The sequence below is a fragment of the Lepisma saccharinum genome, chromosome 27 (assembly GCF_977018435.1).
Source record: "Lepisma saccharinum chromosome 27, izLepSacc3.1, whole genome shotgun sequence".
NCBI classification, from domain to species: domain Eukaryota; kingdom Metazoa; phylum Arthropoda; class Insecta; order Zygentoma; family Lepismatidae; genus Lepisma; species Lepisma saccharinum.
The window spans coordinates 36,616,470-36,630,846 of NC_139255.1; the positions used below are offsets into that span (position 1 = coordinate 36,616,470).

The 14,377-nt window shown below is 37.0% G+C and overlaps 1 protein-coding gene across 6 annotated transcripts in view; it reads left to right on the forward strand.

Annotated features, from left to right (window-relative positions):
* LOC145980126 (piezo-type mechanosensitive ion channel component-like) overlaps positions 1-14,377 on the forward strand; it is a 224,241-nt gene that overhangs the window by 144,831 nt on the left and 65,033 nt on the right. For 5 of the 6 annotated variants that reach the window (XR_014440830.1, XM_083113141.1, XM_083113139.1 and 2 more), the window contains exons 29-35: positions 409-575; positions 3,257-3,339; positions 5,786-5,869; positions 8,340-8,592; positions 9,841-10,007; positions 12,628-12,870; positions 13,757-13,904. Coding sequence is in view for 5 of the 6 variants with exons in the window: in XM_083113141.1 (XP_082969267.1) it covers positions 409-575; positions 3,257-3,339; positions 5,786-5,869; positions 8,340-8,592; positions 9,841-10,007; positions 12,628-12,870; positions 13,757-13,904 (1,145 nt within the window). In the remaining variant the exon portion in view is untranslated. The remainder of the gene's footprint in view (positions 1-408; positions 576-3,256; positions 3,340-5,785; positions 5,870-8,339; positions 8,593-9,840; positions 10,008-12,627; positions 12,871-13,756; positions 13,905-14,377) is intronic. The other variant, XM_083113142.1, reaches the window with a different exon arrangement.

Consider the following 14,377-nt stretch of genomic DNA (forward strand, 5'->3'; position numbering starts at 1 on the left):
TCAGGAAAGGGTAGAAGGAGGGAGTTTATAAGTAATACTTGAAATGTATTGACTAATGATTAACAAAAAAATCGTTTTTTTGTTGAGTTATGAGCTACTAAAGAGTTCAGAATATGACCTAACTTTCTAGAGTATTTAATAAACAAATTCTGCCTTGTTTATTACTTATTACTCTTTGTTCACAGCTTTTTTCTTGCTTGCCCCCTTTTTTATATAAAAAAGAACTACTTTTTACTTCACTACTTCAAAAGCATTGATTTTTCCAGAAAGAGTAAATTTTTCTGACATTTCCATGACTTTTCCAGAAAAAGTAAATTTCCAGACTTTTACAGGATTTTCAGGTTTTACAGACAGGTAGACACCCTGCATCTATTTTATATTCTCTCTGAAATTTGTATTTTTGTACAGAAAGGACAGAGGCAAAAACTAGGAAGGAACATATTGGATGGTTTTTGAAATATGCAAAACATTGTATAAATGCTTGCCTTACTTTTCTATCACGATGGATCAATAAATTTTCCAGAGATTATCAATATGTTTCTAAATGCTTGGCAAATGAAAAGAAGATGCTGAAGGTGAGTTTTTCAAATTTATTTCCATAAAAAACGTGCCAGAATTTCGTGTGGAATATAATGATGTTCTTAAATTCAATGTTATTTTAATCATTATGCTGTTTGACCCACAATTATTTCTCGCTACAAATGTAAGTTTAACCATTATACTGTTTTAACCCAAAATGTTTTTGGATACAAGTCGTTTGATTAGCAATAATGGTAACAAGTGTTTTGATTGGCTATAATGATAACCAAGAAAAACTGGTGGAGATAATTCTGATCATGTCCTGTTCATGCAACAGGATGGCTGCCATCTTGGAATCAACTTGATTTTGTTAAATGGAAAGCGGGTTATGGACATTAACATGCTTGTCTAGACCAGGAAATGTAGATCAAAATGCTTTGTTAATATAGGGTGGACCAAAAGTGTGGAACCAACTGTATTTCAAGGAATATCACTCACATGCATTACCAAGTTGACAAAGAAATTATTAGAATGGGCGACAACATTGTCTATCAAGCTATTTAATCTTTAGTGGTTGGAAGCCTCACACAAGGATAAACCCTCTCTGAATGGAACCTTTTCAGGCATATGCTTTTTAAGCTTTGCGCAATATAAAATAATAATAAAAAAAATATAAAAAGTATCTCGAACTAATTCTTGTAGACATGAAATCTTTTTTTTGTTTTTCTTTGGAATGACAGGGCTTGTAGCGAAGATGAAATTGATGCATTGTCTCTCCCAATAATTAGTGTTAAAGGAAGAAGAAGAAAATTAAAATATTAAAAGAAAAATAGTATTCGGACTGACCCCGTGGCCACCATGATACACCCAAGTGAATGAAAAAAAAATGTAGTATGTAGCAGTTGTACACTCCTACAACCATGCAAAGTTTCATTGAAAACAGACTGATACTACTTGTGAAAAAAAATATATAACAATATATAAGAGTGGCATTGTTGCCAGCTTATGGAAAGAATTTCCAAAATTTCATTCTAGCACCGGCCCTATGGATGCTGGATGGACCAAATTTGGAGGGCAAGCATGACAGAAGACCACTCGTTGAGGATATGTAATACTCGTGCCCCAACTTTGAAGAAAGAATGAAAATTACGGATTTCGGAAATGTTTCATAATTTTTGAAATTTAGGTCTTTCCCCCAGGTCTCCACTGGACTCCTAATTGTCCCACATTAAAATGTTATTTTGTGCTCATTATTACATGTTAAAATGAAATATATCATAAAAAAAGTGGTGGTTCAGGAGATAGCTATCTCTGGTGATGATACAAAACAGAAACGCATAGTCCTCCTTGTGGTACTGCTGCAGGTGACCCAGAGATGCAACCATTCTCTGACTTTTGTTCCTCCATCAATTAATGTGGAACCAATTGTAGGATTTTTTTTTAGTGACGGGTGGTCTTTGATAATGGAGTGTGTGGAACCATGCCTTATCCTCACCAAAACATAAAGGTCTTCCCAGGGGCGATTCCTCCATGTAGGAAGTGAGGAACTTCCTACAGTTCATTTATACTTGCTTCCAGTTCTCTACTTTTTAGGAGTTTTTCTAGATAAGACCATCCACCTCTGCAATAACATCAGGAGTAATGATGCAATTGAACTGTCCTGTTCCAGCACCCTTTGTGTCAAGAAACCAACCACACCTCTCTGCTCTTCTTTACTTGGCTCCATTCTGATGAATACACGTATCGCTAGCCTCCCTTCCTGCGCAACAGACAAACAAGTGTGTGTACATGTGAGTTGTCAGTGTGCTTCCCTCCTTCCCCACAGATGGCAGTATCATTCGTAAACAGCAGTGTTGCAAACTTTTGAACACCTTGAGGTTTATGCGTGGTGTGACCTGTTTTCAGTTGGCTGGGCCTTAGAAGTCACTATGACATTGTCGGTGGGGGGATGAGATTTGTGTACCCCCAAATGCCCTTTAATCTCTCCCCCCCCCCCAAAAGAAAAAATGGTATCATTTCTTGTCAAATTAAAAATTGCCCTTCTGTAAAGTAGAATATATTATGAATATCCCAAGATATGGTTGCAATTGTGGATTGAGGATACATACAAATTTGTACTAATTGTACTAATGAAGAGCTGGAACATCCCCAAAATGAAATTATAAATAATCTCGTGAGTGACTGAATGCATTTATGTAGATATAATATATTGTGATATTTTTAGGACTGACCCGATACCGATGCTGATTTATGAGTATCGGTTGGAATTCATCTACTGATACCAACCGATACTTTTCCGGCATATTGGTCTCTCACGGGGTCCACAAAAATGCCACACGGTACTTTCGCAGAGTCTAATTATCCTGGAAATTATGCAAAACTCGAACTTTATTTTTATTTTGCACAAATTATGAAAGAAAAACTGTATTTTTTATTACATAACATCTATTTTCAATATTCTGATGTAATTCTGGAATATTCTAAAGCAAATTTATTGGTAAATTCATGCATGTAATTGCAGATTATTTACACACCAATAGGTATTGATCAATATTTTAAACAAATTTTAATTATTACAATTTTCCAGTATCGGTATCGGTTGGAATTGGTGAAAGTATCGGCATCGGTATCGGTTCAAAGTGGTATCGGCTCAGCCCTAGATATTTTCATTCATCCCAAAACTGGGATCATATATATACAAAGTAAATTTCTAAGCAATTGAGTAAATCTTTTGCAGAAACAAGACTGCTTCAAGGAAGGCTTGAGGCAAGGTCATTTTCAAGTCTGGGAACCAAAAGTAACCACTCTTTTGCAGACAAGGTATGTTAGATATAGAAAAATTATTGTTGTTTTCAAACCTTGTTCCTCCATCTCTTGCTATGGCTTTCTATAGTAACTTACACAGGATGTCTCCATAGACCTCCCCGATGGCGCAGTGGTAGCGTTGTCACCTTGTAATCAAGGGGTCCTGGGTTCGATACCCGGTGGAGGCACATAATGGTTCAAATCCCACTTTAAACTGTAGGTCCAGTCTCGATTAGCCTTACTGTGCATAAAGTGAACTTAAAACACCAAAATCAATCAATCTAGGATGTCTCCATGCCAAGAGATTTTAATTATATCTACAAGACATCATCATAGATAACTTTTATTAACTCTTTCCCTGGTGGCAAGATTACGAACTTGCTGCCTCTATCCTGGCAGGCAATTTAAACAAAATGAACCTAAGAGACATATTTATTCTTTTTTGTTCGGCAATAGCAACAAATATGAAATATTTTGTTATACAAAGTGTAAATATCAGTAGAGGATCAATGAAACATATATTTATAATGTAATAGTTTTAGCATTTTAGCAATTTTAGCTAGGCGGCAGGATAGCTCAGACGAAGCATTCTGGGCGTGGAAACATGCCCACGCCAGGGAAAGGTTGGATTCTCTTTGGTGTGAAAACACGCCCACGCCAGGGAAAGTGTTAATAATGTTTTTCTCCGTGAGGCTTTGTTTCAATGCTAAAAGCCTAGAAACTGACATTTTCATCCTGTATGTTTATAATCGTGCAATACAGATGATGAATGCGATAAATTTATGTATGTATTTTCTATCCAGACATTGAACTATTGGGGGCTTCCCCGATGGTGCAGTGGTATTATCGTTGCTTTGTAATGATGGGGTCCCAGGTTCAATACCCGGTGGAGGCACATAGTCTTTGGATCCCACTTTAAACTGTAGGTCCAGTCCCGATTAGCATTACTGTGCATAAAGTGGACTTTAAAACACCAACTCAATCGATCAATCAACATTGAACTATTGAATTGATGCATAAGTTCATAGGTTTTTTTCACCGTGGCAAGAGTTTTTTTTTTTAATTTGATACTCATTTGAGATGAACAAAGAAACAGAAATTATTCAGTAATATTTTGTGTTCATTGCCTATGACTGCCTACTAACATTGGGGCAGTTTTTCGATCCCACTCCTGAAGAAATCAGCTGATTTGGGGTAAGGATGCCATAAAGCCAAGTTTGAAGAGTATTTTTGTTAACAAAGGAGTTTCTTGAAGATTGGTGGACTGAAAGCTGATCTTGAAGATTGGTGAATTGAGAGCTGAAATGGTGGAAATCCAGGGGTGCAAGGTCAGGGGAGTAAGGAGGATGTGGAATAAGTTCCCAACGAAGGTCCTAGATAGCAGCTTTTGTCATGTTAGCAGAGTGTGGGCGTGATAACGTTATCCATTATTGTGTTGCAGCAGCAATTGATGCAATCTTCCTGGCCTACTCACTGATTTGTGTTGTTTTCACTTAAAGCGTGTGGTATCCTGAACCTTGCCCATGGAATGCAAATATTGCATGATGGTTGAATGGTCAAAGTTCATCACATTTACTAATTCTCAGGTCGACTGACGTGGATCACCATGGATTAAGGCATTTAAACAGTCTTCATTAAAGCTCGGTGGTCTCTGAATGTGAAGAATCACTCCAGTCAAAATTGTCACTTGGAAATAACAAAACTATTTTCTTTCCCTGCTTTCCCTGTTGGCACTCCCCATACACGGCACAAATGTTTTGAGTTGCCACTGCTACCTTTGATCCTTTGTTAAACTCAAACAGAAGAATGTCGGAAGTGTTTGTTTTTTCCACTCGACACTTATTGTTCTTTAGTCCACAAATAACACTGTCTTCCTTCAAATCTGCAAAATTTAATGCGTATTCACAAGCACAACAATGCCAATCCAACTGATGAACGTTAAATGATAAACAAACTTCTAACACCCCAAACACAAATTTTATGAACTTACGTATCAACCCAATAAAAGATATAGGATTCTAAGGACACACTGCGCAACGACTCAGCACGAGGGCTGCCTCTGGTTACATGTGAATTCCTCTGAATAAAAGTTACCGATGTTAACTCATGCATGATTTATCCTGACAGCATGACACTGTTTCAATAGTGCACTGTCATGAACATTGAGAGTGATCAGTGGTGGCGATTAGGGGAGCTGAGGGGGGGGCAGTTGCCCCCAGACTTTTATGCTACTTTTGCCCCCACACTATGCTAAACCTTATCTACAAAGGGAAATATACTGTCTTTGCCCCCCAACCCCCAGTTTTGGCACCTTGCCACCCCAGTTTTGGAACCCAATCGCTGCCACGGATAGTGACTGTTGAAAGTTCTCACAGGGGATGTGCCACATATGTTTTCATATTTTTGTGTGATTTCTTTGTGAATATTCTCTTTAACTGTTAAAATATTTGTTCTTTTTAAGCGTGGATTTGGTTGAAGCCCAAGAAATTCCTAATACAAGAAATGAAGACGTTGAAATTAAATTTATAAAATCAAAGTCATCAAGGTAAATATATGTGAACACGAATCATGCAAAAGCAATTATTATAGAAGATCGGCTCTTAAATAATGCCCTCCTCTCCATTCCTTTGCCACCCACAGTGGTAGAGTATTTAGCAAGGAGTTCTAGGCTGGATTCCTCCATATATTTTATCAATTCACCATTCATCCTCATCATTACAACATAAATAAACCAAAACTGTATCCCTTTTTATGCATAACAGTGATGATAAAGTTAGTGTATATCATTTGTCTATGTTGGAAGTAACAACATGCTTTTATTTATTGTATTGTTAGGTTAAATAATACAAGCTTGAAAGCCCAAGACAATATTATCATCGCCACTCTGTTACAAAATTTGGAAGTTACATCAACAGAAAATAGTCTTGTTTGTTTAATACAGACTGCACGTTTTTATCTTTTCACATTTACAACACACTTTACTTTGCATTACATATCTAATAGTTATAAAAATAGAAGCTTTTCAATATATTATTGTTGTTTTTTAGAATAGCAGTCAGGGCTCAAAATGGAAATTTTCACAAAACTGAACACTTTACTTTTATTAACATGGTGTTGACATTTTTTGTCTCTGATTACTACAACTAGAAGATTAACAAGTAGTGAAATGGTGCACTGTATTAAAATTAATAATACTTGGTATTAAAAAATTTACATAAACAACAAATAATGTAACTACATTTGACAGGAAGCTTCTGGAATTGTCTTCCCTTTTTAAAATTTAAACAGACTGAAATCATAAATGGTAGTCAGCTCACTGAAGTGGGAAGAAAAAATTAATTAAATGTACATATCGTCAGAACTTGGTCAGTGAAAGATATTTCATTATTGTTATTTTACGTATGACTAAGGATTGAATTTATTGTTAGACTGACTTGAAATTTTACTGTTGCTAATTGGGACAAAGAACAATAAAAATCACTGAAAAGGGGGAAATCAAGGAAAGAGGGCATACTGTTGATGGTGTGCTGGTTGCTGTTCCAGGGCTCCGTACTTGTCTCCAGCTTATTAACCAGCATGGTATACTATTGCATAATGGAGTTCACAAGGGACGCAAGTCAGAGAACCCTCAAAAGTGATAATGCAATGTGTGTTCCAACGTGCTCCTGTATACTTAAGGCTCAGCTGAACCTTTTGTTGATGCCAGCGAAGCAGTTTTCGAAATTTCCTCCTTTCGAGAAACCACTGTGATATTCAAAGTTCTAAAAATTACATCTGCTGGGCCATTCCAGAGTTACATGCATGTGTGACATTTCACACACAAAATGTAAGGTTCTTGACATGTGATCGAATTAAAATATTCATAATGATTTGATTTCATAGAATTATGAAGTACTTTGCATGGACGTCCGCAGAATTTTTTCCAGGGAGGGGCAAGCAAGGTAATTTTTTTCCAGGGGGGAAAGGTAACATATTTTTCCTCATAATAGTGATGCAACCCCAAAGACACTGCTTCAGTCTGAAACTATCATGTTCCTTCAACACCCTTATAATAATTAACATAAATTACTCTGACTGAAATGAAATTATGTGTGAAATACATGGTTTTTAGGTGAACCTTCATTTTCCAGAGGGAGAGATGTACCCCCCCCCCCCTTCCGAATGTCCATGGTATTTTGTGCTGTCTTGCAGAGATACTGGAAACATTCGCCAGGTCACTGCCAGTGATGTCACCCCTGCTTCTGAAATTCCTGACATTGTTGCTACACCTACATACTTACAACAAAACATGGAACTGTATTAAACGGAAAGTGCACAGAACACAATATATTGCAGACAAGACAAAGTGAATTTGCATGCACTACATATTAATGACATGGAAGCTGCAAAGCAAGAACTATAGCTGAAGGAATAAAACGGGTGTCATTTTAATTTCCAGCACCATGGATGTACTAAAACACCATGACTTCTCAAACACCTGAAACATGCAGCCCTGTGCAATTTAGTTCACACTGAAAAGAAAATAGGAATGAAATAAGTAAAATATTAAATTAACCAGAATAGTCTGTTGCCAGTCTGTCAAGACTGAACATGAAGTTTCCAGATATTCATGAAACAGAACAACGTTCTGGTCTCCTTCAACTCATTTCCAGCCCTGATGTCAGTATACAGCTTGCTACAACATGCACTAACAAAATTTGACCTATCAGTCTTTAGAGTTGTTGGCAAAACATGAAAAGTACATTCTACAAGTACTATTTCTTATTTTGGCCATGTTCCTGCACATTTACACAATGTCCTGCTTTTCAATGAGATATATATAGTACTTGCAGAATGTAATCTTCATGTTTTAACTGTAAGATCTTACTACCAATGTACAGAATCAAGAAGAATTATTCTTCTAGAATTCTCCACGTGAAGCACCCCCATTGAAGTATGAACAAAATTGAATGATATATCTTAAGTTAGTTTGTAAAGAGCATGTTTTAATTATACTTGCTCTACATTTGTTGCAGCCTGGGAAATGCATATGAAGACGAGAAAGACTTCACAGCAAGACAGTGGCCCATTACGTTCCTCATTACATCAATTTGGTACCTTGTGCTGTCTCATTCTGAGCTACTTTGTTATGCTGTGATAATTTTAAGCCAAGTTTCCACAGGAGACATTGTGGGTACACCTCTTGTGTTAATGGTGTTTCTTTGGGGTACATTGTCTGTGCCACAGCCGTCAAAAACATTTTGGGTCACTCTTATAGCTTATACCCAGGTAAGTATTAGGCATTTTTTTTTAGTTTAGAATTATTGCACTAGAAACTAGGCAATTTGAACCAATTCCTATGGATAGTGATACCTGAAAATTGTAACAATTCAAAATAGTTCAGAGTAACTTTTTTATAACTTTTAAACTGTAAATTTTTCATTTGAACTATACCATATCAATTTACCAGAGTTTGGCTTTAAAATATTTCACATAATATATTCATAATTTAATTCAGGATTTTGAGACTCAGTGAAAGTGTTGTGTAGCATTTTTGCAGACCCTGCAAAACACCCATACTCTGGAAAGTGATTACATCACAACTGATCCTTTCTGATACAATAACATGTTTGTATGAACTCAACCCTAAGTACAAACTTGTTAATTCTGCAGGTTATACATAGTTTGAGGAGGGGTACTTATTATTACAGCAAATTTCCCCAATTTTCATAAGGGGGAAATGAGTAAGGAAAAAAACATCATAATTCACTACACATTGTGTGCTAGTTTCCATGGTTTATCTGTTAATCTTGAGTTTTTGTATGCCTTTGCCCAATAGGTAAGAGATGTTGTAGACACCCTGTATATTCTGTATAGTACCAGGTGGTTATAATTAAAGTTCCCCCTGCTCGGAACCCTCTCGAGCCCCTTCGAAGCATCAGATTGTGATTAAACTTGGTATAGAGGCTATGGGGAAGTAAATGGTAATGAAAGAAAGAAGATCAAATTTTAACCACCAGGTGGCAATGTGGTGCTGAAAGTTGGTGTTCAGTGAACAACATCCTGCTGCTGAATCATTCATTATGCTGTCTTACTTTTCCATATGGTAATTCTAATTGACAGCACACATATTGAACATTGCTGTACTGAAATAAACTACAAATAAAGTTTTTGCATCTTCGATTTCTGGTTGTTACTTCAGCACCACATTTCCACCTGGTGGTGAAAATTTGAACTTTTTTTTCATTAGCATTCGCTTTCCCATGGTCTCCATAGCCACTATACCAAGCTTCACTGTAACCTGATGCTTTAAACAAGCTCCACAGGGTTCTGAATAAGGCAACTTTAACACCCAGTATAAAGGAAATTATTTTTTTCTCAGTTTGATCAATTATGAACTAGTATCTAGAAATGAAAAAACAAAATTTTACAATTGATGTAGCATTTTTCTTTCATGACTTTGTAACCAAAATGTTAAATTGTTGGTTTTGGCTTAGTGCCACATGATAAATTTTTCATCAATGATTTCTTTCACAGGTCTGTGTGATAATGAAATGCATATTTCAGTTTAATGCATTTTTCTGGACTTCACAATCTTCTGCTTTTAGGGCACAGTACTATCCTCCTCGGGTGATTGGCATTGATAAGTCTGGTCATTTTGCTGACTACGAACTTGCTATTCTCATGTTTCTCTATTTCCACAGGTAGGTAGAATTCACTATTTTACATTTGCTATAACTCTGAATAACCATTTTCTGTCTTATAACTGGCAGTATAATTATGTAATATATATTAACAAATATTCCATAAAGACACTGAGTGATCCATTAATGTCCTTAATTTACAAATATATCCATGGCTGATGTGCTTTAGAAAATACAAATGATTGATGTAGAGTTTTTTTTTTTACTAAAATGTCCTGCTAGTAAAATGGAACAGATTGATTGGTACTCTTATCAGTATCGACCGATATCATATCTCTATATCAGTTTATCGGTAAAATTACCGATCAGATATATCTATAAATATCTGATAACTTAGTTTACTATGCAGCGTGTTTGAAAAAGAACTCCCTAGTTTTAATGTGTCCTAGAATCTGTACAAAGTGACATACAGTATTCTAGTTTGTGGTGTTTGATTCATCAACTCTCCAAGTTTGGCACCCTTGCAGTTGGTAGGTCTGCTTGACCTTGAGACGGCACCAGTGCTGTGTTTTTTCCTTTGTTCCCTCAGTTCAGTTCCGGCGTTCGTGTAGTGCAGAGCAACTCAGTAACAATGTGTACTCCACAACAGAAAGCGCAGTGTGTTATTTGGTTTGTGAAAACTGAGTCAGTTATAACAGTGCAACGTAATTTTAGGCGTCAGTATGGTGGTGAACCACCTACAGCAAAAACTATCCGTCATTGGCTAAAGTCTTTCAAGGAAACCGGTAGTGTTTTAAAAGGTAAATCACCAGGTAGACCGAGAACTTCCGAAGATGTTGTTGAACAGATCCGTGTTTCGTGTGTACGGAGCCCGAAGAAGTCATTGGCCAGACGTAGTCTACAATTAGGAGTGCCTAAAGGTACAGTGTATGATGTTGTTCGTAAAAGACTAAAGTTGCGCGCCTACAAATTGCAACTGTTACATGAAGTGAAACCTACTGATAAAATCCAAAGGTATGAGTTTGCTGTTGACTTTCTACATAGAATTGATGATAATTTTTTACCAAACATTCTCTTTTCTGACGAGGCTACATTTCATGTCAGTGGAACAGTTAATCGTCATAATTGTAGAATTTGGGGGGCAGAGCATCCACATGAAGTTATTCAGCATCAACGTGACTCTCCCAAACTTAGTGTCTGGTGCGGTTTGATGGAAGATCGTGTGGTTGGTCCTTTCATTTTTGTAGAAAAAACAATAAACGGGGACGTTCACCATGACATGTTGACAGAGTACGTCTTTCCCCAAATGGACGATATTTAGGCGGAAAAGGGGCTTGTGTTTTTCCAACAAGATGGCGCCCCACCTCATTACAGTAAACAGGTGCGTGTGGTTCTTAACACTCGCTTTCCAGGAAGGTGGATAGGCAGGGCTGGCCCAATACCTTGGCCACCAGGAAGCCCAGACTTAACCCCACTGGACTTTTTCTTTTGGGGCCACATAAAAAATGTTGTGTACAGTGCTAGGATCAGAGACATCAATTATTTACGGGAAAGAATCGTCACTGCGGTTGGGACAGTTACACCTGAAATGTTGGTGAATACGTGGCGAGAAGTGGAATATCATCTCGACGTGTGCAGGGCAACAAATGGATCCCACGTTGAGGTGTACTAACATTGAACAAAACTTGAAGGAATCCCCTTTCATGATATGTACTCATTGATGTAAGTTTTCATTACTTTCCCTATTAAATTTATACTTAAAACTAGGGAGTTCTTTTTCAAACACCCTGTATTCTGTCATTATGTTATAATTTTTCATTGATACAATCATACTACTTTTTAAAAGTATATGTCTAAATCTGCAGCTTCTTTTGCATTGCAGTCATCTTGTAATATACATTTAGTTAGGAGATCAATGATCCTTTCAAATTATTCAAGAACCATTTGGAATTTTATATCTGTACTCTATCAGTATTGGCCAAAATTTCATATCGTCTAAAGTCTAAGGTTAGGGGATTGTAGATAGGCTATGACAGCCTTTGGCCACTCGCTTGCTAAGCGAGAGGAATGTTGTAAGAGAAAGGGGGTAGCTCTGAAGAGCTACGTCAACACTCAAATGGCAAGGGGGCTAGCCCCATGAAATAACAACACACGGACATCTATTTAAAAACACTACACTTGACTGAACAGGCAGGGTGAGGAAACACATAAGGAATGTTCGTTTAACTGTAGTTCTGCTGCAATCTCTTCTCCGCTGGTCCTTGTTGCAATGTAGCCCTACTCTGTAATAAAACGGACGAGGGAGCAACTCCGGGCTCCAAACTCTGTACTTTCGTAGACCAATATTCTAAACAATAAACTTTAACTTCCCGATTGTTTGTTCGGTCCATTCCTAATTTGTAATATTGTATCAAATTGATAAATTTTATATAAGTACCTGATTGGTATTTGTAAGAATTTCATAACGGTCTATGTCCAATTGTTAAGCTATTGAAAATAGCATGTCTATTTACTAAGATTTTGTGCCTGAACATTCTTCTTTTTTACATAGCCAGATTCTATTCAAGTTGTTCTCATTAATATCCTGATACATCTAAATATTCTAACATTCATTATTTTGCAGGCTCATGTTTTATAAACAGAAGGAAAGGATGCTCATGCAGACTCTCTTTTCTTCTAGGTTTATGTTAAAAACTCTTGGTTTGTGGAAAACTTCACCTTGGGTTATATCTGAAGTGGAAGAAATTCAAATTAATAAAGATTTAGACCTAAATGCTTTGAGGAGAGAAAGCAATTATGTTGTACAAAGCAGGAATGTAAGCCAGCAGGTTTGCATATTGTCAGAAACTGTCCCAACCGATAATTCTATGCAGGAGAAAATATCACATACCTTTCTCTATTTTCCTGATGTGACAAAGCTAGCGTAAGTATAAGGAATAAGTTGTGAACTATTGTTTATAGAGTATTCACGATGGCATCTCAAATTTACAATTTACAGCATAATTTCAGCCACTTTGGTGGCCAACAAAGATTCTAGGTTCAAACCTTGATAGGCATGGTTGTTTTTTGTGTCTTTTTAATTATTTTATCTAATAATTGCTTACATTTTATGAATGGTGCACAGTGGAGAGTCAAGTGACTGACAGCCAATCTGCATTCTTCATATTAAAACTCCGAGCGAAGGTATGGCCACCAGTAATTCTGATAAAGCCTGTCTCGGGTAGTGTGTCTCACTTTGTTTGGCATTGAATGTGGTAAGCTGTATAAAGGCAAAGTTCCCAGTGCACACAGCACCTTGAAATGAAGGCACATTTAGGGGATGTGGGGGTAGGGCCACCACACATTCTCGATCTCTGCCATTTTGAAGGTGATGTGATCAGCAGCATGGTCTGGCCACCTTTACCAGGTACCCATTGATTTGAGACTGGGTGAGCCACAGAGTCGCCTTATGCAGGAACAAGGTCGGAAAAATTCCAACCTTAGATCATCGAACCCAGGTCTCCTGCATGGCAGTCAGACACCCTATGGCTATCCATATAGCAAGCTGTATAAATAACTGAAAATAGAGGAAATGCTCTCTGTCACTGTCAAAAATTATAATTATACAGTTAAAAATAAAAGCCCCTACAACAGTACATAGCATACTGTCTACAAATATTGTGAGCTGCCTTGATGCCAAATGTAATCATAATTCATCCTCATGCTGCAATCAGCATAAGGAAGCAGAAAAGCGATGTAGAATATAATATCAATATTGTGTCTAAATTTATGTAATGCTGAATATATATGATTTTTTTTTTAAATTCCAGAATTAAGAAGTACATGTCAATGTTGAAAAAATTTTTTGATGACGTTCTTCATACAGAATCAAAACTGACAACAGATGTATATGCTTACATGTTCATATGTGATTTTGTCAACTTCGTGATTATACTTGTTGGGTTCCCTTCATTTTCTGTAAGTATCTTGGAATATTTTCTACTTTTATCTTTTGCATTCATGTTGTAGAGATATGGTGATTAAAAGTATGAGAAAACCTCGTCAAGAGATTATTTTATGCTTGTTTATTCACTGGAATTGTCCGACCGCCGAGCAATCTCAAGAATGCGCACACTTCGTAACTTCCTCGAAGCATTGACTGAGAGGCAAATATGTGGATCTAACATGATCCAGCATGTTCGAAAGGTATAATAACCTTTCGAGGCAGAAGATTATAAAATCAAGCTCGCTCTCATTTCTCTTATTTTACTCAGGCACTTTACAATGAACAAACTACAACGATGGTGTACGAAGTTTACGGCTGCATCAACCTGCAGCCATTCGTGCGGGATTGCTCGGAATAGTGAGTCAAGGGTCACAGTATCGAACCTTGGCATCAGTCACAATTCGGTCTGCAAGAAGCATCTGGACAAGAACATCATTCGCCTACC